The sequence below is a fragment of the Lytechinus variegatus genome, chromosome 10 (genome assembly GCF_018143015.1).
Source record: "Lytechinus variegatus isolate NC3 chromosome 10, Lvar_3.0, whole genome shotgun sequence".
Lineage (NCBI taxonomy): Eukaryota > Metazoa > Echinodermata > Echinoidea > Temnopleuroida > Toxopneustidae > Lytechinus > Lytechinus variegatus.
Window position 1 is genome coordinate 9660330 of NC_054749.1, and position 22125 is coordinate 9682454.

Consider the following 22125-nt stretch of genomic DNA (forward strand, 5'->3'; position numbering starts at 1 on the left):
GTAGGTATTTATTTAGTTTTCATATTTTCCCCTTTTTTGGTGGTTGATATGGACATCAAATCATGCAACACAGCAATATAATGAACAAAGAGGTTTATCAACTGAAATGATGGAAATGATTCAAATTAAGCGAAATGTTGTTAGAAATCAGAAAAAGCAAGAAATCAGAAATCTGACAGGCTTTTGGTAATGACATCTGGGCGTATAAAATACGGTTGGTTTTTATGCTTTATGTTATGAAAAAACGACATGCTTTTTGATAATGAATTTGTGAAAGAAAAAACACCTAAAGATATCATGACTGCACACTGTTAATACACTTCACAAGAAACTGTTAAAATACAAACAACGGATGCATTATCGTAACTGGCACATTATAATGATCTATTTTCCTGTTTCAAACAAAATTTTGCGTTTTTTTTTTCATTTAATCAAAGATCTAGTCACTAAAAATATACTTTTATTGCCAAACGATACTTTGCCTCCATTGCTGGTATACACACTGGTGAAGAGGGAGATGGCGAACGATGTTTCACGGGTTGATTTCATCAACAAATATCAGTCCATCAAATATTTCCATCTTGATTTGATTTTTTTCTTTTCGTTAACGACATACTATTAGGTTTTTGTCACAAAAGGATATAAAATGTTCAAAACTTGCGATGACACTTTTTTTCCGATTTTCATTTTTGACCAATAAAAAGATAGGACTGTGATTGGTAACATCGTTCAGCATCCTTCCGGATTTGACTCGTCCCGTACAGGATATCAGCAAGAGAAACAAACTGCAACCTGAGATTCTCAGCTTAATACTACATGCATGGTCAGCTTCGATTTAGAATGTTAGTGGCATGGTTGCAACAAGTGCCTCCTGCGGATATCCTTAGAAAGTGGGAACGAGTCTTCGCAAGAGCTAGCACATTCAAGTGCACCCAACTAGTACCACATCCAGGGTCCATTCGACCAATTTAGATTGATTTCTTATCGTTAGGTGAGGGGATTATACAGTGGTGAGCCGAAGGAAGGCCACCCAGACCCTGTGGTGGTACATAAGCAAGGAATACACGAACGTGGTCACTCTTCGAATGGGTTATCGTCACAGTACCTTAGTGAGAGAGATCTCGAGGTCTTCAATGTCACGCTTGAGTTCAACGGCCTCCTGCTCGAGCTTGCGTTTGGCGGCAGAGACGGATGCTCCGGCGTCCTCTTCCTCTTCAAGGCGCTCTTGTAGTTCCTGCGATAGATAGATGGCACGAAGGAAAGAAGGAAGGACAGGAGGATATGGAAGAATAAAAATAAGCCACAAAGACGATTGGAGGTGATCACAAATAGAAGTGTATTAGAGTGGTAAACAAAGGGAAAGGGGAAAAACGATCTCAAAAGGAACATAAATAGTTGGAGTAGTTGATGATAGTGGATATGATTTATAACAAGGAAAGAAAAGTACAACAGACACCAACCAATGTAATTTTGTGGATGGCGAACGTTCAGAATGAAATAATTGAGGTACAAATAAAAATCATTGAATGACATTAAATCACATAAGGGGATGAAAGGGAAAATAAGACGGGAATAAAAAGAGAAAGGATATAGGATAAGCATTATAGTACACATTCTTTTAAAAAATCATAGCAATTGAAAAAATTCAAACGTAAATATAACCATGTATGAGGACAAAGTAAAACGAAAAAACAAAATATTCAATTTTGCCTTGATTAGAAAATTCTTGCTCAATTCAATGAAATTATTTTAGAATAGAGGATACTTGAGGAGTATGCAATATACTTGGTATTCTTAATGGGAGTAACGCTGCCATTGTAATATCTTGTTACCAAAATATGAACAAAAGTGGTAATAAGGTGCGCCTTGTGGGTCTCCAAATTGAGAAAATTGTAGATAAAAAAGGAGAGATAAATGAGAGATTAGACAAGTCTTCTTATACAGGTAATGTGATTACAATAACTATTTTCTCAAATTTAATATCTTACACACAGTTAAAGCGTTGCTTTAATATGTTATACAACACTGTTTACTATCATGAGCCTTACAGTAGTTTTCAGTGTAAACAGCCATGCTTTTTTCTGAGAATTAAATATTAAAACTCAAATTTGAACATGGTGAATGACTTACTGTTAGCTGGGTCTGGAGGTCGGCCTTTAGGGACATCATCTTGGTGAATTTCTCTTCGATCTCAACAGCAGATTCTTGCTCCTTGAATATTAAAAAAAACAGAATTCGTGTAATATTGCTGTAATGCGGCATAATTATGAATTTCATTCCAATGTTTAATCTATCGAAACGTTGTTTTTGTTGATATAAACGCGATTTTGGAAATAAAATACAAACACGTACGTCATTTTAAATAGAGGTGGATGAAGCATAAGAGTTCAAATGGTGCTATACAAATCATTTTCATCATCATCAATCATTATCATCGTCGTCATCATGATCATTAGTTGGAAATATAACTGCTTCTGTATGTGAGATCAGGGAAACAACAATTTTGATGATGTCCAAACTGATTATATCAGATTCTTTTTTTATTGTTTATTCGGAATAAGGGGTGTAAATGCATAATGCCTCTAATTATGTAAGATATCTGTATGGCACTTTTAGACAACTTGTTTCATTCGATATGATATGGTTCTATATTGATATATATTATTAGATCTGCAATTGAGGCCTATAACTTAAAATCAGTACAAATGGCATTGTGTTAACAAAGTGATACCGCATACTTTCCGACATGTGTTTAAAGAAAACCACCTTTAGCAGCAGTCTCTTCTCAAGTGTGTCCAAGAAGTATTTTAGGCCGGTCCTGTGATAGTTACGTTAACATGTATCCACCTACATTTATTTTTAGTTTCAATTGGTTAGAGGTATATATAATGAAAACTTTGAAACCACAACCACGTGATCATTTTTATTCTCAATGATCTTCTCGAAAAATAGCGGACACCACCAACATATAAAAGGGGACTACGACTCCCCGTGATATGACTGGAACCTCTTTAAAATATAAAAAGGAGTTACAAAGATTCCAAATCATTTAACATTGTACCAGACAACACATATTACCATTCCGTTACCATGGTAACGGTTGGTAATGAAACATCATTCATAATCTGTACAAACAATAGAAACCGCTTTTTACTTTTAGGCTAGCGGGTTTCATATGATATAACGTTAATGATATCATCACATTCGATCAAACAAAATGACTTTTCGGCCAAGAGGTTTCTCAAAAAATAAAAATAAAAGTTAGTAATATAAATCACTTTAAATATTTTGCAATATACAAGTATATCTATAGTATAGTTAGGGTAATAATAATAATAAAAGTTAGCATTTGAGGCGCCGATTGTCTACTTGCCTTTCGACTTAACCAAATGCACCTAAGATATTGACAAACAAACAACAATATCTGTAAACATGAGCACTTTTGGAGCTCAAAATGCCATGATTTCGAAGAAATTATCACAACTCATGGCATCTCCGAAAAAAGGTTAGTTAATTTATTGCAAAAAGGTCATTTTGAAGAAAACATAATGGTCAATACTTTCCAGTTAATCCACTCTAATTCGTTTCTGAATCAAGGAATTGTGTCGTTTCGTAAAAATTATAAAACGATTTCCTTAGCAGAGAAATCACGGCGATAAATAGCCTCAATTTTAATGCTATTATCATTATTATTACCTCAACAACAATGATTAATAACTACTATTACTACTACTACTACTACTACTACTACTACTTCTACCACCACGACGACAACAACAACTACTACTTCTACTTCGTAGTGACATAGGCAAAAAGGGCCAGGGGTTGAAAACGTGTTTTTTTTTATATATACTTTACATGCATCCCTAGAATTTCAAAACAACTTTACTTTCTACAAAAGATAACAAAACACAATGGGTAGAAAAGAGAAATAACGATTTTGTCACATTAATAAGGCATGAACCAACTTAGAAAACTGAAATATTTTATGCTAAAGGAACACTTTGTAGATAACTACACTTAAGCATAAATGCAAGTGATGATAACGATCTTAAAACGAGCTCGAACAGAATCCAATAAATTGACCAAATGAATTCATTCATTCATTCCGCGGGAGTGGGATTTAAGACATTCCTATTTTCCTCGACAATTCAAACCTTTTCACAAATTTACGAGATTTTTAAATTCAAAGGCAAACTTATGCATCATTGCCATGAAAAACATAAAGGACACGGTGAATACCAAGAAGCCCCAGGCCATTGTTTATGAAATTAAGTCATCCGTCGACATTCTCATGTTGGCCTACAATCGTATTTACTCTTAAAGTTTGCATTAAATCATGAATGAAATCAATCGCAAGCATGAATAAACTTCCTCAGATGACACTGACCTATAATTTTCAATTGAAATCTACAAATGATCACTCACATGGTTCTAGCAGCTCTCTCTCAAGCCTTTTCCCAAGAACAATGCTACCAACCCATGGCCGTAAGAAGAATTTTTTCAAAGGGTTGGGGTGGTCATAGGGGCACTTCTGCATATTCAAGAGTGCAATTGAAGGATTTCGTGCACACTTTGGGTAAATTTTGTGTAAGTTTTCAAAATTTCTTGGTGCTGCCATGTACTAATTTGATTGGTTGTACAGTTAGAGATAACAGCTACTTACGGAGTTGAGCTGAGCCAAAAGATCGGCCTTCTCCTTGAGCAGGTCGGCGTTCTTCTCTTCCATGGCCTGCCTCTCCTCTTTCTCCTTCAAGAGAAGTTCCTTGGCTTTCTTGATCAAGTCATCCTTGGCCTTCATCTCATCCTCGGCACGGGCAACGTTCAGCAAAGGCTTCACCTGTAGCAAGACAAACAGGGGAAAACGAATGATGGCCCCACTGGATTAGAGTTGGAAAAAAAAGGTGAAGCGAATGATGTTGCAGAACCTTTGCCAAAGGCCCATCACCTTCCCAATTATGGTCAACTTTTATTATTCCCACCTGGTAGTCTCACGTAGGGCAGTCCGACTGAAACTGGGAGGGCTGTATCGAAAGTCCTCAGTATCGGAGTTACCGAGATAATTAGTTAAAATGATTATCAACGAAATTAGCTAAAGTTAGCTGTGAAAACAAAGTTGAGGATCACTAGGTTTTCTAACAGAAAATGCTGAGAGGATACCATTCCTCGTAATTTTATGCACCCTAATTTACGAATCAACGTTGAACCAGTTTATTTCATGCGGCATTGCATGCATTCGTAGCAGGAGCCCAGTTTTTTTATCCAAAGGCCATCTCCCCGGAGCATGGATTTAAGGAAGGTACGACAGAAGCATTACCCTTATCGGCAGATTATGGTACTGGAAAGTTTGATGAATGTTCCTTTCATAGATTTCAGACAATATTGTTTTATCGTAATATGAAACCGGATATGACAAGCTGGGATATTGAACTTATCCATGGAAATCACCTCCATGTATATGTCTATCATCATTCTTATTCGAAAAGGACGATGCTTTTTAGTGTTCGTCATATCCATTAGAACACTTCAGACTTGTACATTCTAAAGAAGTTGTTGTTGACTTTGATTGGATTAATAATACGTCTTTGTGAGACGAAGGCCCCATGTTTGAGTAGCATATCTTACCTTTGTGTAGAGTCTCCACCAGCCCCAGTTCCTGAGGATCAGGTACTTGCGAAGGTTACGCTGGATGACACCCAGACCAATCTTTTGGTCAAGCATCTTCTTGAACTCGATACGTGCAAGGTAACCACGGATCTGAGCCTGGATCATGGAGATGATCTCAGCGAGACGGTCATCACGCCATTCTTCAAGCTTACCCAGGACACCAGCGCGGAAGAACACCTGAAAATGGCAGGTAAGAGGAAAATAAGGTCAGAATTTATGAAGGAGTTCTTAACCACGTTTACTGTTAAGAAAACCAATTTAAGCCTCAATCGAATGAATATCTCTGGGAAGTGTTTCGTGAAAGGACTCGTGGGACGTTTTAGTAACAGTGCTTCTCAACAAATCAAAATCGAGGAAAGTTGTCAGATCAGCAACTTTACAACTTGTCGGGAATGATTGCAGATCACATTTTCTACAATCGATTGCATTGACTATAATGTACAATCAATCGTAAAAGTCCAGCGAACGATTAATCGCTAACCTTTTTGTTACTGTTACGGGGCCCATACAGTTGAGGCCGAATGTTTACATACACCCATGGAATACAGTGAAATTTGTTCACTTGCCAAACATCGTTAAATTTACTATATCTTTAGAAATATAAATACTACCATGAAGAATTTGGTATCAAATGAAAGAGCACATTGAGCTCTTCCATATGATTGGAATACCGTTGAGATCAAAGTATATTTCAGGTGGAATTTTCTTTGAAGAAAAAAAGTAGTATTATAATGCCATTGTATTCTATTGTTAGTTTCTATATTTTCAAACATCGTTTAAAAAATATATAAATGTGATTTATATTACATTTTCTATCATGATATGTCACCACTGAACAAAAATGTGTAATGTGAAATGTTTGTTCTGAGAAGTAACTAGGACAAATATGAAATGTTTTTGTCAAGTTTTTATTTTTGATTCGTCTAAAATATGAAGATTTTTTGGGGAAAATTTTCACCTAAATATCTTTCAGCTCCTGGTGACAAAGCAATGTGATGAAGGGGCATGACATACTCATTTTTTTATATCAAATTTGTCATGATAACACAAATATTTTATAAGATACAGTAAATTCTATGCCGTTTGACAAATGTCAGCTTTTCTTTGAATTTCCTAGGTGTATGTAAACTTCTGGCCTCAACTGTAAGTATTTTTTGTCAAAGTTTTATAATGTTCATATATACACACACAGCCGATATATCCTGCTGTGATGACGACTTCCGGTCTTGGAGGTATTTTAAAAATTTTGAGCATGCAAGGAAAATATCATATGATTTTGAACCTCTCCATGTTCAATCTCTTTCACCATTCCGTATCCATACGAAGATACAGTTTTCCATTAACACATACGATATAGTGTTAGAAGGTTCGGAGATGAACACGAGTGTCAAAATATTTTTTATTAATATTTTCGACTACATTACCAATATTTTGAACATTGTTCAAGGATACCTGGAAAAGGTTTCCATAGCATTAACGAATCATTAACGAATCATAATGTTCAACCAGTGGTCAAGTTTGTTTATCGAGCTCATTTAAACCATTGACTACTTGAACCAGGCTGTTCCTTTAAAAAGTCTACGGCAATCACAGAATTCAGCGGCGAATGGTTTAAAGATTATTTCATACCTTGGTGTGGCCCATACGGAATTCGTTCTCTTCAAGAGGCAGAGCTTTGAGCAGGAGATCAGCAGCCTTACGGCTGTCCATGAATCCCTGTGGGACAGCACTGGGAGCCAGGATAGTGTATCTGAACAACCAAGAGAAAGAGGAATCTTTGTCATAACAAGCAGCAAAATTTGTCAAAAATGGGAAATCGACAGAGTTAAATCCAACCTTTCCTTTAAATGATGATGTATTTATCAAAATGGAATCACATCACAGCATTCAATGTAAGATACAAGGGGTTGTGTCATGAAGCTGTTTGTCATGGGTCGTTAGCTTCGATTATTGTTAATCAAAGAAGAAAATTATCACTTTTGTACCAATACATACTTGTATACTTTAGCATGTGATTTTGCAGCTTGGGTTCAGGTGATAGTTTAGGATTTCGTTTCATGAAAAATTGGTCATTCAGATTTTGATGGTGCATGTCTGTAATTTCCGTCAATTATACAGAGTGTACTTATGGTATAATTTTCCGTTTTGAACTGGTTATACTTAGCTGGAAGTGGTAAGAACTGGCTATGCCTAGCTTGAAGCGGTTTGAACTGGTTATACATAGCTGGAAGCGGTAAGAACAAGATTGCACGACCTACCTCTGTTTGAATTCACCGAAGGGCAGTCTGTTGGGGAATCCTTTACGGCAAATACGGATACCTTCCAACACACCGTTACAGGCGAGCTGATGGAGTACAAGATGGGCGTCGATGACACCAGGGGCTTTCTTTTCATTGGGGATGATGCAACGGACAAAGTGAGGCTGTGTGTTGTAGAGGGTAGTCAGCAGACGGTTCAACTGCTCCTGTTGGCGGAAAAGGGATGAAGGCGGGAAGACAGAAATTGATGAGATATGGGCCATCTTTTCGAAGGCGATAGTCTGTTTGCTATTACCCTTATGTCTTTCTAACAGAGAGCCACTCACTGGAATATTCATAACCCACTTTTAGAGGGGGGGGGGGGGGGGGTATGGAATATGCCAAATTTAGAAAATATTTGGTTTTGGTACAAATTCTTTTCATATTAAATATTTATTACTTGTTAAATGAAATCTTAAAATAAGCAATCTTTAGAATCAATGCCGATTTAATACAGTGATTTGCACGTGTAGAGTTTTTGTTGACTGATATATTTGCAGAAATATACCCCGTGGAAACCTCTTTTCGTCTAAAAAGAAATCATATTATTATAAATATTTTGTCAGATTTCAGATATTGCTTAGAATACCTAGTCCAAATGCTCAAAAGTAAAATCAAAGAATCCCTTATATTTCTAGTATTTCAGTAAGTTTACACGATCTAATGATTATATTGATTTATCGTTTGAAAGCAAAATCTGTGATAATATATTCACACAAAACGGCAACGTAATATTTTGATGTTACGTAATATGAAAAATAACTACTGTGCTCTACATACTCCACATACTGCAAAGTGTATGTATTGTAAATTTTCCAGCCCGTTAATGCTACGTTCATTTTAGCTATCGTGACTTCCAAATTTCATATGATTCACAAGCCTGCCAACATAGATATGATATTGGTAGGCTGAGAGTTGAAAGTTTCCCCTTTTCTTACTTTCATACAATAAAAAGAATAAATGATAGTTGAGTTTTATCCACTGACAAAAAAATGTAAAACAAACCAAACTATTGTTATTATTAATGATGTACAAGGTTCTTTTGGTGCAATTTTGAATATCATTATTTGAATTGAATCAACGGATCAAAAAAGCCGTATCAATTAGCGTTTTTGTTTTGAGAATCCAGGCAAATACTTTTGGCTAGCTGTGTAATAAAAGAAGATTGAGGCTTGGTTGGTAAATGTATTTGTTGGAGAAAGAGGAATTGATTACGTAATGGAACGGGCTGGAAAATAAGGACAAATAATTATTCAATTTCTAACATCATTACAATATTACGTATTCAAAATTTCTACCTCGACTCAACTTATCAGAAAATGGACGTAACGAAATGGTTTCAAGATATTTTTTTTTAATTGAATTACTGATAATGAGTTAATTTTCTTTGCTTGAGAACATTCGTTGTGCTTCTTTCACAGTAATACATTATCACGAGAAATCAACCAGAAGAGACTTTGTTGGATGAAATCGTTTATTTCTTAATTCGTTTTTTTTAATTCGACAAAATTCTGTCAATATCGGTTTATTTTGATAATTCATTCGGCAGAAAAAAATATTTTGTTTGGATGATGTTTTATTTTAGACCAGGAACTTTGATAAGTTGAGTCGTGGTATGTTAACATAATAACAAGAGAAAACAAAACATCATGAAAACATTAAATACAAATTAAGTTATAAATATGAGATTTTGTGTCTGTGTGTTTTGTTTGGGAGGAAAATATATGTATTAAAGAAAGTAAGCAAAGATTGCTGGAAGTTTCTGTTATTAATGGTTACTTAGAATTCATGCATGAAGACAAGATTTCTGTTAATTAATGCTTTTAAATTATGTTCTCTTTAACGAAAACTACTCGTCATAAGCCGTCTTTCTCCAATATACAAAAATGATTTTTTTCAATGTAATACATGCCCCCTTTTGCTCCTCATTATGCACAAAATGCAGCAATTCGTTCTCATATTCATAGGAAAATTAGTCGATTTTTGCAATGGTTTAGTGCGTACCAAATAACTTTATATTCAGCTCTGAAATGTGATTGCTCAAGCTTTTTAATATACTTAGGGAGGAAAGGTCGAATGCAAATATTTTTGTTTTTTCCCTTGTAATGCAGTGTTGAAATGATATGTAAGGATGGGGGGGTCTGGGGTCTTGCAAATAAGATCAGTGATTTTCTTGTGGAATTAATATTTGAAGATGTTGTCAAGAAGAAAAAAAAAGAAAACCATGCAATTAGTATAAAGAGCAGACCACGTCAGGCTATAAGTCATACGAAGAAGATTATTTAGTTTCTTATCAGTGAAAGGTGCGTGTGTTTTTTCTTTGATTTAAGCCTTACAAAATTAATTTGAATAAAACAATCAGACAATTTCAATCATTTATTTTTAAACTAAAATTACTCATGTCTACATAATCTCAATTATTAAACGCATTTCACGTATTTCTATTGAAGATTTGAAATGATATATACAATATAAGGTATAATAATATGCATAGGATTCTTCTTAAAGACTAGCACTTAGGTCGAGATTTCAATTATTTTGTATTGGAAAATAATGCCGATTAAATAGTGAAATTTAAAACTTTTTTTAAATTTTAAAAGTTGAATAAAGTAAGCTGCAAGAAATTCTGTCAATTTGGATTATCTATATTTCATAAATTTATTGGCCTAAAATATGTTGACAGTGGACAACATTAGACAGCAAACACACGACCACGTGACCCAATTGATCCCATTTCTAAACAAACAAAAAAAATCTAAAATGAGAGCTATTAGTGCTCAAAATGGACTAGATAAGGTAGACAGCAAAACAGCAACATATACATCCCAGACGGAAAGCCCCCAAGTTAATCCTACATGGATACTGTCTAAATCTAAAGAAATGATTAAGGTTATATAGAATCACGATCAAGACATTAATCACTCATGCCAACCCTGTGCCCGGCGCTAATTGTCTTGATTTTCTTCTCCTTGCCAGAGCCTGTGTGAACCAACATGTACAATAATTGCAGCAAGGAAAAAAAATAAAAGAACAAAATGCATTAAGAAACAGATTTTTTTAAGTTTGAGAGAGACAAAAAAAAGCGTTCAAGACTTAAAAAAAAACGGATTACGACAGAACAGGTATTAAGACAGAGTCACGTGACAGAAGAAGTTGCATGTCATAGGCGGGTCGGGGTGTCGGAAAATAAAACTTTCTTGGGTTGAATGATGCACTGTGAGGAGTGGGATAGATAGACACATTCCACTTTAAAAGCATTAGAGCTGCACAAATGCATTCTGGTATTTGTGCGGTCCCGGGTTCGAGCTTGGTATGAGAAGAAGAAAGTGAGAGTGCGCGTGCTTGAAGATGCAGTGTGAATGCCAGAGGGGATAGAGTGATGTGGGTTTCAAGCAGCACGGTGTGCGCGTGGGTGTGTGTTTGTGTGGAATGTATTTTGTATCTAGTGAATGTGTGTGTGTGAGTGTGTATGCATGGTAATAGTAAGCATACCCTGTGCAGGGCCGATACGGTCTGGAAGGAACCACCCTTCTTGCGTCCACCACCTAGGATATCACAAAAAGAAGACACACAAGCACGTCACAAACGGGTTGGCATACAGAGCTAGTCAAAAATCTATACTAGTTGCTACTCACTTAGGGGGTATGCACTCCGGAATACACGAAGAAAGTACGTAAAATACACATTATTTAGACGAGACGTTACCTCAACGACAAACGGGATTGTTGGCGCTCTAGAAAACTGAAGGCTGGTATTAATCAAATCTTACAGTTTACACATAATATCAGAAACATTCAAGATTCTAAGACATAACCATCACTTAGAAACTTTCCAATTAGTCTACTGTATAGTTACTTTCTAGGCCGATTTATTTATTTTAGTTTCATGGTGATGATAGAATTCAAATTTTCCTCATTTTCTTATATGTCCTTGAATGTTATTATGAAAATAATATTTGCATATTACAGAATAGGGAATACAATTTTACAGTAACTTTAAGCCACCGATGTTCATGAAGGAAAAAACATTTTAACCCCCTACACATTACTGTCTTGGTGGCATTATTTTGAGAAGTTATCAAAAGAAGGCTATGAATTTTTAATTGATAAGTTTATGACACAAGACCACATTTTTTCGTTTTAAATATGGGTGAATCTGCCATTGTTAAACTTGGCTATTTACAAATATTATGTTATACGTGATAGACGGTTACTTTACGACGTGTTTGGCAAACAAACAAGAAACAAAAACTGACATTCTGTTTGATACATTAAAACACATGTGAAGGGGAAATACAAAGCAGTGACGTTAAGACGTGTAGGATTAAATCATAAACATATGGTATAACGTATATTGGGAAGCATAAAATCAACAACGATTGACCCCCAAAATATTGTCTTTCCTCCAATAGAAGCGACCATGAATCAAATGAAATAAAAACATTAAAAGTGAATTAACGAGATAATTTGATTAGCTTGTCATAATTTGTCTTATGTAATGACTACGTCATACAAATACTAAACAATAACAACGATAGAACTGTGAAATGATAGAGCATATTACAAAGTAGGGGCGGAAGAAAAAAAACTTACTTTCATATTGAAATATTGACTTTTCCTCAGTTTATTCCATTCACCTTATCGAAACATTTATTTATTTCTTAACATTCATTCCTTGATATTACTGGAGGAAAAACGATATTTAGGGCTATGCACATACATGATCAAAATATTCACTTTAAAGAAACAAAATCATTTTGGATTATGATGATGGAAGACAAAAAGAGATTATCTCTTCATAAAAAACACGAACGCCGAAAAGAGAAATCGATTTTCATTTGCTACTACGGTGATGATACTGCTACAATATAAAGGCAAAACAAACACATTGTGTTTTTTTTATTGAAGTTTGTGTTCTAATAGTAAGTCTTCCACCACATTAACCCACATTGCTTCATGTGACCATCATTCATCATTCCATGTTCATAATAACAGAGAAGAAATAATTGTTGCCAAAGTGATGATCATAGTTATACACTTTAGTTAACACATATAAATTTGAAATAAGTGATATCATTTCAATGGTATTGCATTTTCGTAAAGCCTGTAGACAAGACTAGGCAGAAATACGCTTCATTTACCCTGGATTTTAATTCCATCAGGCAAGCAAGCATCAACAGGTCTTCATAAAAAGACACTTAAGATTTGCGACACAACTGTTGCAACGAATATGATTAACCAAAAATACTGTTACGCGCATGCGAAACGTATAATAGGAGTTGGCTGTTCTGCGCATGAGCAAAATAATCTTACGAAATAAACGCATCACAGGATTGTGATGCAAATCTGTCCATTATCTTTTAGGGAATCTTCAAAGCCAATGAACACGTATTCTCGTCCACAGGCTTTTACGACAAAGCAACATCTTTTAAGGTGTGATTTTAAAACTCAACAACATAAATGAGCTTTAAAACTACTCTTCATCTGTGATGATATATGAGGTAATATACGCTTTACCCGCTTGAATAAAAAGTCATCTCATGGTTTTAAAATTTTGGAAAAGAATATAATAAAATGATATTATAATTACAGAAATATGCATGGATAATGATATAGAAATCCTTGACGTTTTTGAATTGGGGTCGAATGGTAATGTTCAATGTAATCGAGAAATTATATCAGACTTAAGACAGATAGCTTTAAACTAATGTTATACGGTGATTAATAAAAAAAAACGCATTTATTATTATTGATTACAAGGTGGTTTTTATTTTTTTTGGGGGGGTGTTTTATGCAAATACGCCTATGCCAGTTTTGTTTCTTTGTCGAGTTGATTACTTGTTTACTTGATTGGACCTTTATTCACAACGCTATAAGGAATTTAAATCATTAAACACTGACTAATGGATTGTGATCTATGATATGCTATGACTATGAGAAATGTCAACTATCATGACATTTAAAAAAAAAAATCCATAAATATCGATGAATCGTAAAGGTTATTGCAAAATGTGATTTTGATCGGGTGTGAATTAGTGTGGGCCCAGTAAACCTCATGATCCGATGTTTTATCAGGAAGTATTAATATGTCAAAAATGGTACGATACACTTCTAAATATAACATTTAAGGGGCGAATCGTGCGTATGTATACCTAGAAATTTAAGGAATACAAAAGAAAATGTGAAAGAGGATAAATAAGTCAATGCAAATTTTAAAACCTGGGGTGTTAACATTGACACCATGTTGTGTTCCTCGAGGACCACACCTCGAGGTATTGAAATATAAACCACAGGTGCTGTAATAATTAACACTGTAAATTTAACACCCGAGTGAAATGACTGGTGTGGTCCTATACATCTGTTAACACCACAGTTTTGGTGTGTATCATTAAGAAGGAGACCTCCCTTGATCATAATAGCATAGTGTCCCGCAGTATTTGCCACAGTGTGTTCACAGTGTGGAACACAATGTAAAATTTCCTTCACATTGTTAAACATGTTGGCCCGTATTCTGAAGTCAGGTTTAACTTAAACTCGGGTTTAACCCTATCTAGGCCGGGGGGTCTCGGAGGCCCCCCCCCCTCAACGAGTCGCGCGATATTTTCGCCGCGCAAAATATTTTGATCGCGCTGCTCGCTGACTTTTTGAGACCAATTTTGCATCACCCGGGTACGCGGTTCCGAAGTTACGCAACGTTATTTAATTGCATGTCAGACCAAAAATTGCTCAAAAACGTGATTTCGTGTACAAAGTCAATGTAAATTGTGTTTTCAACCAAAAATCATAAATGTATGATAATTTTTTGTTTTGCTGGCCTAAATGTATGTATTTTATGCTGTTTATGATCTTAGAAGAGTCCCCAACGAATTTCATTGAAAAAAAACAATGAAAAACATGAGGTCCAAAAAAAACAAAGAAATACATAAGAAATTGCAAAAAACGATATAATACATAAGAAATTGATCTGATATCACAATTTTTTCATGTACACTTGCTAAGAACATCACAAAGAGTTTCTATGCCAAAAATTAGAACATTTGGAGCTTTATTCATGGAGTTAGAGGAAAAAGTATGATTTAGCATACTAATTATGCATAAATTAGCATAATTACGTAATAAAAAATGAAAAAAAATACTATATAATTTTGTAGATTATATCCCAGACAACCTGCGTGCCAATTTTGGGCGCGATCGCGCGGTCGACGGCCATATGAACTCCAAATATCAGGGTATATTCCCTGGACTAGATAGGGTTAAAGTTGTGCTTTAAGTATGGGAAGCCCAAAGTATCATTTTTTTATTAAGTTGAATGTTTCTTATGTTTACTGTGCTCTTTCCTGATTCATCGATGGTGAAGACAATAATCTATTTACACTTCCTAGACAATTATAAATGATTTGAGAGCCAAATGAGCTGAAATATGATATCTCTACCGTTAGTGATATTGTGATTTATGTAACAACTGGCTATCCTTACCACAAATTTAAACATGAGTTTAAACATGAATTTGAGCATTTCACCAGTGCGTATCACATTTTCTCACAGTTCACTGTATGAGCACGCTTTAGACACTCACACTTTCAAAATGTCCACAGTGAAATCATCTTCAAACTATTAAATTTGAGCATTTACAACACAATGTGATCACACTGTATGACACTGTTCTTTTCAGCAGGGTTATATAAATAATAATTAGAGGATAATGTCAAGGTTTGTCTCTTTAAAACATATATTTTTAACCCTGTGTATGATGACAATAATGAGGTTTATCATTATATCAAGAAATATATGCCCACGTGATAAATGAGATGCCAGCTAAGCGTTTCAACTAAGGTTCAATGTCAATATAAACATATTTCTTAGAATATTTATATGTTTGATGGGTGAATTTAAGTGTCATAAAAAGTGGCTAATAAGAAGAAGTGATCATGGACAAATAGTTATGTAAACTAAACTGGAAGACGAAGATTGTGTCAGCTATCTACGCTATATGTGCTAAAGTACGGGTGAGTAATGTAGGCTAAGTTTACAGTATATGACTTTACATTATTTTCAATAAACATTTAACTCACCTCTTCCCCTACGGCCAGCTATGTCCATGTTAATTTTTGTATCATTATAAAAAGTAAATACATAATATTTCAAATATTTAAGAGTATGGAATAATGTTCATACAAAATAAAAATTTCGTGGCTAACGGTCATGTAAATTATGGCGCATTCGACAATTAAATGCCATAAATAACTGAAAATGCTTAATACGTCAAAACAGATAATGAAAAATTTATTTATATCCGAAATAAGCCTGTCTCTGACATCTCTTTACTATTTATGTAGCTTAAAACATAGACATATTGAAGCTTTTCGACATGCAGTCTTCGGAGTAAAATCGCATGAATGATAGCAAGTCTAGATTGTATAGCTTGACAGCCAATCACTGCTCGTCGTTAAGCGTTCATTGTCTTTTTCGGTTGTTTTATATTCGCTTTAGATAGCGCTCTTACGAACATGACTGGTTGCGATTATACCTACCAACCAACCGTTCTGGTCATTCATGCGATTTTACTCCGATGAGTCCATGTCGAGAAGCTTCGGTATGTCCATTTTAATGGTATTTTACGATTTTTATCAAACGCTTATTTTACTTTTTATTTCAAATCCGGAGCATAATGGCACCCCGGGAAATAATCACTATATATCTGCTTGAATAGTCTCTCATTTCGACCGACCACGATTTGTTTATGTAAATTCATTTTATGTGTTAAAGAACATGTCATCATCTTTAATAATGAGTGGAAATGTTGTTTACAGTATCAAAACTATACAGACTAGTGAATGTATTTATAAGGATATGATGATTGTTTTATATTATTGATATTATTATTGTTATTATTACTATTATTATTATTATCATCATTATCAATAAATGAGTTTCATTATTATTATTGATACTACTATTATGATTTATTCCTTGAAATGCGTGTGCGCTGTAATCATAGTAATTACGGCAGCCAAGCTACAGCTGGGGTAATAATATCCAAGTCCTTTGGAAGCGCATAGAGACATTATTCATAATTGTGATATGCGCTATACAAGAACTGTTTATTATTATCATTATTATTATTATGATTATTCAAACTAATTGAGCTTATCTTTATCATTACCATCCTTATTGTCGTCATCATTAATAAACATTTTCACCACTTTTAATCTTAGCATGATCACCAACATCATCATCATTGCTCATTTATGATAAAATTTTCAAACAAAGCAGGATGTCTTACACGGAGTTGAACATTTGTAAATCCATAGAGTTAATCTATTATGCTGCACAAGCGTAAAGCGGCATAAACGCTGTGGCAGGCAATACATGCATGTATCAACACTCACCTGGCTGTCCGGATTCTGCGAAGAGGGACATGAGCAGTTCATCTGTGGATTTACGGAAGAGTTCGACCACGGCCTCGTTTAGAGGATCCTTGTTCTTGTCCAGCCAACTCTCAACGTTGTAGTCGACCTACAGTTCAATGGTAACGCATATCATTTATATTTAATATTTAGTACTGATACCAACTTGCTTGAGTCTGTCTCTATTTCTTCACTACGTAAGTATTCAGTTTGCACTTGTTCATTGGTAAAATAAAGACTCCAGCCAAGCGGAAAGCATTCTTTTGGTTTCATGATTCATCTAAAAAAGATGAGCTTTTGAAAACACGACAAAATCAAATAGAATGGTGTAAATTCAAAAAAATAGCCTTAATAGTAGTAACTTTGTCATCCAATGGTAAATCCCATGTTAAAAATGCTCAACAGTCAATAAAAATGAACCCGACTTCGGAATACGGGCCCTTGAGAAGTGAGGTAGGATGACTTACGGTTCCAGCGTAGTGATGGATCTCAAAGTGGACTGGGTGCTTCTTCTCCTTCTTCTGTCCTCCCACTCCTGGCTTGGTGAGGATCTTCTTGCCTTGATGCTGCTTCAACAGTTTGTCCAGGAAGGTGAAATCAGTAGCCTTGGGGAACATACATTCTTCCTCTAGCATGGCGAATACACCCATAGGCTGAAGAGAGGTGGAGGATTAATATTTGTACATTCTGATTATGTCTGCACATGCCAATTAAACCCATGAAAGACAAGTAATAGAAATATCATCATTACGGGAAGTACAATGAGATAAGTTATCGTTGCGACTTATGTTGAGTTTGTCTGTTCTTATTTTTTTTGTAAAATGTATCAATGTACCTCGTTTTTTCGGATTCGTTTGTTGCAGCGGGCTATATCTATTAAATCCAAAACACAATTTTGGCTATCATCTCTTTAACAAATACTGCTGTATTATCCAAGTCAGTCATTGTATCTCAGCAATCTTCGCAGTGTTCGAAACAATTCTTCCTGAGTTACTCCCTATTCCTTAAGCCACTCGGCCACAAGCTGGATAGCAATAATATGTGATTTCGTGAGTATATTTGGAATAAACTTTCCCATGTTCACCCTATAAGGGGAGTGGAGGAACTAAGATGAACAGAGTTATTGGCCTTCTAGAACAATTTTTTTATTCATTTATTGTAAATCACGAAAGAATATGAAGACAAAGGGAACCTGACGCAGAGATCCTTGGAGGAAAGTAATCATTTCCATCTGAGATGGCTTAAAAGTCATTGAACAAAAAAATCATCCAGCAAATATATAGGACCCCACCCCTACCCATCCTAACCCTAGGAGGTGACTTACTCCTTCAATGAGGGTGATACATTCTTGGAGATCAAGACCGAAATCGATGAAAGTCCAGTTGATGCCCTCCCTCTTGTACTCTTCCTGCTCCAGGATGAACATGTGATGGTTGAAGAATTGCTGGAGCTTCTCGTTTGTCAGGTTGATACAGATCTGCTCGAAGCTGTTGAACTGTATATGAGTACAGATAAATAGAAATGAGGTTCCAATCTTTTTTATTGATAGCAAAATACGAGGAATGGCAAAATTTGGCCAACCAATCATATGGAGTATTTTTTTATTTTTAGTTTTTAAAGGATATGAGCTTTAAATTTGAAATCAGTAGGTTATTTTGAAATAAGGTTGGACAACCCTCCGTGAAGTAGATTGAGTGGATACGAAAAAGCATGCTATATTTTCATGAATGTTAAGGTAAAAATAACATTGCGATGATATGCATGTCACCGCTGTCTTAATTAATGCCATGTTGAACAAGGGCATGTTCGTTAACAGTAGAAATATGACAGCTTATAGCTAGGCAACTATTACTTGAGATAATTTATGCGATACATGGCAAATATTCCGATGAAAATTAGCATTTGGTCCAATGGCTCTCGAAAAACTACCTCTTTAGATAATCTAATATGACACCCCCCGGAAAAAAAATCTTCTTTGGTACAGAAGCCATAAAAATCCAACTCGAAAATTGAAAGCTTCAAGGCTATTCAAAGGTTAAGTAACCCAGCACTCTTATGCTCTACATTAAATCACCACTCGCCCAACCTTTATAGATCCTAGCAGATGCCTTTCGGAAACAGTGTTGAATATCTGCCTACATACCGTCTACGTATTAACTAAAAGTAACTCACGTCGAAGATCTCGAAGCCAGCGATGTCGAGTACACCAATGAAGAAGGCCTTGGTAGCCTTGGTGGCAAGGGTCTTATTGACACGGTTCACCAGCCATGTAAAGAGACGGTTGTAGATAGCCTTGGCCAAGGCACCCACAGAGTAGATGACCTGCACGTGAAGACACGGACCTCAAGATTATCAACTGATCTACCATGTCTACAGAGCAGGTGTGTAGCCAAGGTCGGTCGCATAGACTTTTTACATGCGAATCGGCCAGAGGCCAAGGCCAGGGCCGGCAAATTGTGGCCTCGAGGCCGACCAAGACTACATCCCTGCTACACAGAAGATGTGTTCTGCCTATGATTGAACTGCCCTACCAGATATCTGGGACAGGAATGGACTTAATTTCATATTTCCTTCTCATTATCTTTATATGATCAACAATTTCGGTACGTTATTTCTTTCAGTTTCCAAAATAAAGATTGAAAACTCATGCTACCGTACACGGTCTTTTATAACAACAATGTCATACAAGTTATAACACAAACTTTAGAAAGCACATTTTTATATTGATATATTTTCAAAGTATTCTTTTGTATATCTATATGATGGTAAACTCAACTTAAAGCGAAAGGTAAACGGTTTTAAGTTGGAGGTAAGTCAAGAGGTTACCTACCTGGGCCTTGGTACGACCCTGTGACACGTATTCGTTACCGACCTTGATACGGGGCTTCAACAAGTTCTTTACCAACTCCTGGTTGTTGACGCCGAACAGGAAGGCGACCTTGTCAATGACTAGAGAAGGAGAACGGAGATGGAAACAAAGCAGTGAGAATCGAAAATCTTCTAAGGATCAGAGAGTTTAGTTGGTTCAATGTCTGACAAAGGCCCACCTCAACTTTCCTTTATGCTAACCTCATGGCTCTGGAAAGTGGGGATGCTGAAGCATCCCCAAGATTTGCCTGGTTGTGCTGCATGTGTTATACATCATAGGCAGCACCCCTGGAAATCAGGTAGGTATGCTAAAAAGTAGAATATTAACCAACACTCCCCTCATTAATTGTAATGAAAACCTTCGTTTTATTTCCTTGTCAATTTTTTCTTCCAAATCAGCAACCCTATTAAAGACTCGTTCCTACGGCCTTGCTAACCTTCGACGAATTGTCAAAAAGAAGCACATAGGAAAGTAGATATCATTAAACAGCTAACACTTGGTGACTCCGGGCTTCGAGTTCGATGTTTCATTTTTGTTCGATACATATAAAATCAAGCTTAAAAGTGGCGGCGACAGGAAATATTGAGAAAGAAATTGCCCATTTTCTAGAATTGGAAATATCTTGAGACCAATTGTTTATTTGCACTGTCAAATCGATGTTTTCCCCTATTTTCCATTACGAGAAAACCTAACACTTTCAAATGAAAATTGTTGCTACATCTATCCACATATATCATGTAGTAATTCTATGAAAGAAATAGAATGAACGACTAGAATTTTGCGTAAGTGATCGAGTTTGGAAATTGTCCGCGGCATTGTTCGCTTTGGGCACAGGAGGTATCATTTTTTGTCCTCTGTCAAATATCAATGATTGTGAACACTTAGTGGATGAGATGAAAAGAATGTCTTAAAAGGAATATTATGAATAATCATCAAATCACGAAGGCTTATGTCAGTGAATTTGAAAAGCACCTCGATGATTTATCTCAACATCTTACTGCTATGTGCAAATACAACTGTACAAATGCTTACTGTATGCGCAAATGAGAGGAAGATTTACAGAACTGCGCATGTCTACTTACTTGTTGTCTGTTCAATTTCAGCCTGCTCTTCACGTGGTCTCTGTTTCCATTCCACGTTTCCGAAGTGCATGATACTAGCGCACATTTTGTACATGGACATCTTCTCTTCGAAGGTAAAGCCCAGGATATCCAAGGCGTCCTAAGTCGAAAAGGGAAATGGACACAAAATTTCAAGCTCTACCTCCAAAGATTACGTACCTATTTTAGAACTTTATGACTAATCATCATTAAAAGGGATACAGAATTTCAAACTGCCTGCATAAATTGTGTATGTATTCGAATATTTTATGATTGATTATGGAATGTTCTTTAATGATATATGTATATATATGAATGAATGAATAAATAAATGAAATTCAATCACAACTTTAAAAAGTCTGTCATTTTGAACAAGTCAAAATGTTACAGGGCTATCATCACAGCCATCAGTGAGGGATCATTTATTATTTTTTTCTCTCTCCCTCTTCACGGGAGGAGAAAATGGCTGATGCATCTAGGGTAGTGATATTCGCAATGCTTAATGTAAGAGTCTCGAGCATTTGTCATTTCACTTCTTTAGTGATAATTAATCACAAACCGATCGTCAATCAACCTCAGTGTGAGCGATATCATTATCTGTCTATACTTGCATATATCCTGTATTCATTAAAATGAATCTTGCATAATTATACAAGTTCCCTACGTGTCGTGTGGTATTCTAATAATTCAAAGGATATCCCTACTGGATATAACACAGTGTCCCACATTGTGTACCACAGTGTGGAAAACAAAGTGAAATCACCATAACACTATTCAATTTGAGCA

At 35.6% G+C, this 22125-nt stretch overlaps 1 protein-coding gene across 7 annotated transcripts in view; it reads right to left on the reverse strand.

Moving 5' to 3' along the window:
- Positions 1-22125, reverse strand: part of LOC446191 (myosin heavy chain) — a 70445-nt gene that overhangs the window by 25444 nt on the left and 22876 nt on the right. For 4 of the 7 annotated variants that reach the window (XM_041617563.1, XM_041617564.1, XM_041617569.1 and 1 more), the window contains exons 11-24: positions 21322-21460; positions 20201-20319; positions 19543-19692; positions 18695-18865; positions 17838-18023; positions 17353-17479; positions 16036-16053; positions 11457-11509; positions 7926-8131; positions 7297-7417; positions 5626-5844; positions 4667-4840; positions 2131-2211; positions 1106-1234 (exon numbers count right to left, since the gene is read on the reverse strand). In XM_041617563.1, coding sequence (XP_041473497.1) covers positions 1106-1234; positions 2131-2211; positions 4667-4840; positions 5626-5844; positions 7297-7417; positions 7926-8131; positions 11457-11509; positions 16036-16053; positions 17353-17479; positions 17838-18023; positions 18695-18865; positions 19543-19692; positions 20201-20319; positions 21322-21460 — 1893 coding nt within the window. Of the gene's footprint in view, positions 1-1105; positions 1235-2130; positions 2212-4666; positions 4841-5625; positions 5845-7296; positions 7418-7925; positions 8132-10896; positions 10944-11456; positions 11510-16035; positions 16054-17352; positions 17480-17837; positions 18024-18694; positions 18866-19542; positions 19693-20200; positions 20320-21321; positions 21461-22125 lie in introns of all 7 variants that reach the window. The other 3 variants (XM_041617565.1, XM_041617567.1, XM_041617566.1) reach the window with 3 other exon arrangements.